At 29.5% G+C, this 3,015-nt stretch overlaps 1 protein-coding gene across 1 annotated transcript; it reads right to left on the bottom strand.

The window, feature by feature from the left end:
• Positions 1 to 2,508: 2,508 nt before the first annotated feature.
• On the bottom strand, positions 2,509 to 3,015 carry LOC128667351 (uncharacterized). The gene is made up of 2 exons (XM_053737017.1): positions 2,797 to 3,015; positions 2,509 to 2,676 (listed from the first exon to the last, which is right to left on the bottom strand). Exons 1-2 carry the CDS (start codon positions 3,013 to 3,015, stop codon positions 2,509 to 2,511), a joined length of 387 nt encoding a protein of 128 aa, XP_053592992.1.

Here is a 3,015-nt window from a genome sequence, read left to right as displayed (position 1 = left end):
CTGGAATGTATGCTTGAGATTGAGACTAATGATACGCAAAGGCATGTCCCTCACAGTATTGCTTATTACCTGCATTGTAGTTATGACAATTCGTTATCGAGGTTTGAAATCAATCGTTTAGCTGATTGTATTAGATGGTTTTTAAGAAAATTAGAAATTCTAGGTAGAAAAGTTAACACTTATTTAAAAAATAATGTTAAAATGTTACCACTTACTGCAGATGAACAATATTATCATAATAATTCAAAAGCTTGTCACATCTGTGGAAAATTATTTAAGTCAGCTGGTGAAATAAGGTGCCGCGACCATTGTCATTTTACGGGGAAATATAGAGGTCCTACCCATAATGCATGTAATTTAAATTATAAACGGAGTCATACTATTCCTTTTATTTTTCATAATCTATCTGGTTATGATTCACATTTCATAATTAGGTCCTTATCTACAGTTTTCGACGGTCAAATCAGTATTTTACCAATTAATAAAGAAAAATATATTGCATTCACCAAGTCAATAAAAAATACATTTGTGAAGTTGAGATTTGAAGACTCTTTTCGTTTTATGGCATCAAGTATTGAAAAATTAGCTTCATATCTTGACGATGGGGATAAGAAAATTACACAAAAATATTATTCTGACTCACAGCAATTTCAATTAGCTATACGTAAAGGTGTATTTCCCTATGAATACATTGATTCAATTGATAAGCTTGACGATACTAAATTACCCGACAAAAAATTATTTTATTCTAAACTTAATGATTGTGATATTTCAGACGAAGATTACAATCATGCCAAACAAGTTTGGAATAAATTTAATATAAATGCCCTCGGCGAATATTCCGATTTATATTTAATAACTGACGTCTTATTACTGGCTGATATATTTGAGAATTTCCGTAGCAGTTGTTACAAAACATATGAGTTAGATCCATTGCATTATTACACTGCACCGGGACTTGCTTTTGATGCTATGCTTAAGCTCACAGATGTAAAACTAGATTTATTAGATGATCCCGAGATGATATTATTCTTTGAAAAAGGCATAAGAGGCGGTGTTTCTCAATGTACAAATCGATATGCAAAAGCTAATAATCGATTTATGGGTGAAGATTTTGATCAAAGCAAAGATGAATCTTATCTCATGTATTATGATGTAAATAATTTATACGGAGCAGCTATGAGTATGCCTTTGCCCCAAGATTCTTTTGAGTGGATACATGAGGATATTGATGTACAAAATGTTGACAAATTTTTTAATGATAAGTCAATTGGATATATTTTAGAAGTAGACTTAAAATATCCTATAGAATTACATGATGAGCATAGAGATTCACCTTTGTGCCCTGAACATTTTATACCGCCAGGCAGTAAATATTTAAAATTAGCTACAACACTTTATTCTAAGGAGAAATATGTTATTCATTATAAAAATTTAAAACAGTGTCTTAATTAAGGAATGAAGCTTGTAAAAGCTCATCGAGTCTTGAAATTTAAACAATAAGCTTAGTTGAAGCCATATATCGATAAAAATACTGATTGTCGCAAAATAGCAAAAAATGAATTTGAAAAGAACTTTTACAAGCTTATGAATAATGCAGTGTTCGGTAAAACTATGGAAAATGTTCGAAAATATAAAGATGTGAGAATGGCAAGCAAGTGGGAGGGTAGATATGGAGCAAAATCTCTCATAGCAAAACCGAATTTCCATAGTTTTACAATTTACGATGAAAACCTAGTCATAATAGAATTAAAGAGAGTAAATCTATACTTTAATAAACCAATTTACATTGGTTTTAGCATCTTAGACTTATCAAAAACGTTTATTTATGATTTTCACTATAACTATATTAAGAAAAATTTTAATAGTCATGAATCAAAATTATTATACACTGATACTGATAGTTTAATTTATCAATTTAATGTACCAAATATATATGATACCATCAAACGTGATATCGGAAAATCCGATACCTCTGACTACCCACCAAATAATGTTTACTACATTCCATTAAAAAATAAAAAAGTGATTGGGCTTATGAAATATGAGTGTAATGGTCAAATTATTACTGATTTCGTTGTGTTACGAGCAAAACTTCATGCATTTAAAACCTATCAGAATAAAATGGCTAAAAAGAGAGCTAAGGGAGTCAAAGGGTCCACTTTACGAAAGATCACGTTTGATGATTTTAAGGCTTGTCTGGTGGATCATGTAAGCATAATGAAACATCAATATTTGATTAGAAGTAGTAATCATGAAGTGAAAACAATTAAACAAAGTAAATTAGCATTAAGTTGGTGTGATAATAAAAGAAAATTAAGTGACACCTCAACTGATACTTTACCTTGGGGTTATAAAGTATCAAATAAAAAGATAAAACTAAATAATAATAATGTAGATAAATGTAATTAATTCTAAGTTTTGTAAAAAATAAATTTGAATAAATAAAAAGTCAAAATTGTTTATTGTTATTTTTTTATTCATTAATTTTATAAATACATGATAATTTTATAAATCAGACTTATTAATCCAGCTATTATGTGAATTATCAAATCCTAACCATTTAACATACATTTTACTTCCATGCTTTTTAATTATTTTCTCAACTAGATATACATCTGGATACTTGACTTTACTGAGTTCTTCTGCATAAAATCTTTCTTCTATCGGTTGATCCTGATAATCAGTCAGTTTGCAAGTTGTTGGATTCGTTTTTTGTATTGTTTTAATTGTGAAAATTTCAGTCGTCTAGTTTGGTGTGTAGCTCTTTTCGAAAACATATTTATACTTGCTTACTCGAACTTTATCTCCAACTTTGAATTTATTTTGTTTTCGCGCCTGTTCACTTTGAAGAGGTTTGTAAATTGTCTGAAGTACATGTTTTTCATTACCAACAGTTACATTGTCAGGTTTTATTTTTATCGTTCGATGTTTCGTGTGGTTACAATTATCGATTAAGTCTTCAAGTATATCGATCCATTTGTAATTTCCACGTGCTGTAAACTCACGCCACAT

Source organism: Microplitis demolitor, chromosome 2 (genome assembly GCF_026212275.2).
Source record: "Microplitis demolitor isolate Queensland-Clemson2020A chromosome 2, iyMicDemo2.1a, whole genome shotgun sequence".
In the NCBI taxonomy this organism is placed as follows: Eukaryota; Metazoa; Arthropoda; class Insecta; order Hymenoptera; family Braconidae; genus Microplitis; species Microplitis demolitor.
The sequence above is the reverse complement of the archived record's forward strand: the minus strand, read 5'-3'. Positions and strand labels throughout refer to the sequence as shown.

Bases quoted from the DNA above. Each gene is read 5' to 3' on its own strand.
- LOC128667351 (XM_053737017.1), bottom strand. From the start codon at position 3,015: ATGTGGCGTGAGTTTACAGCACGTGGAAATTACAAATGGATCGATATA. The intron at 2,677-2,796 runs GTAAGCAAGTAT...ACTGATTATCAG, and splicing joins AAGTTGGAGATAAAGTTCGA to GATCAACCGATAGAAGAAAG.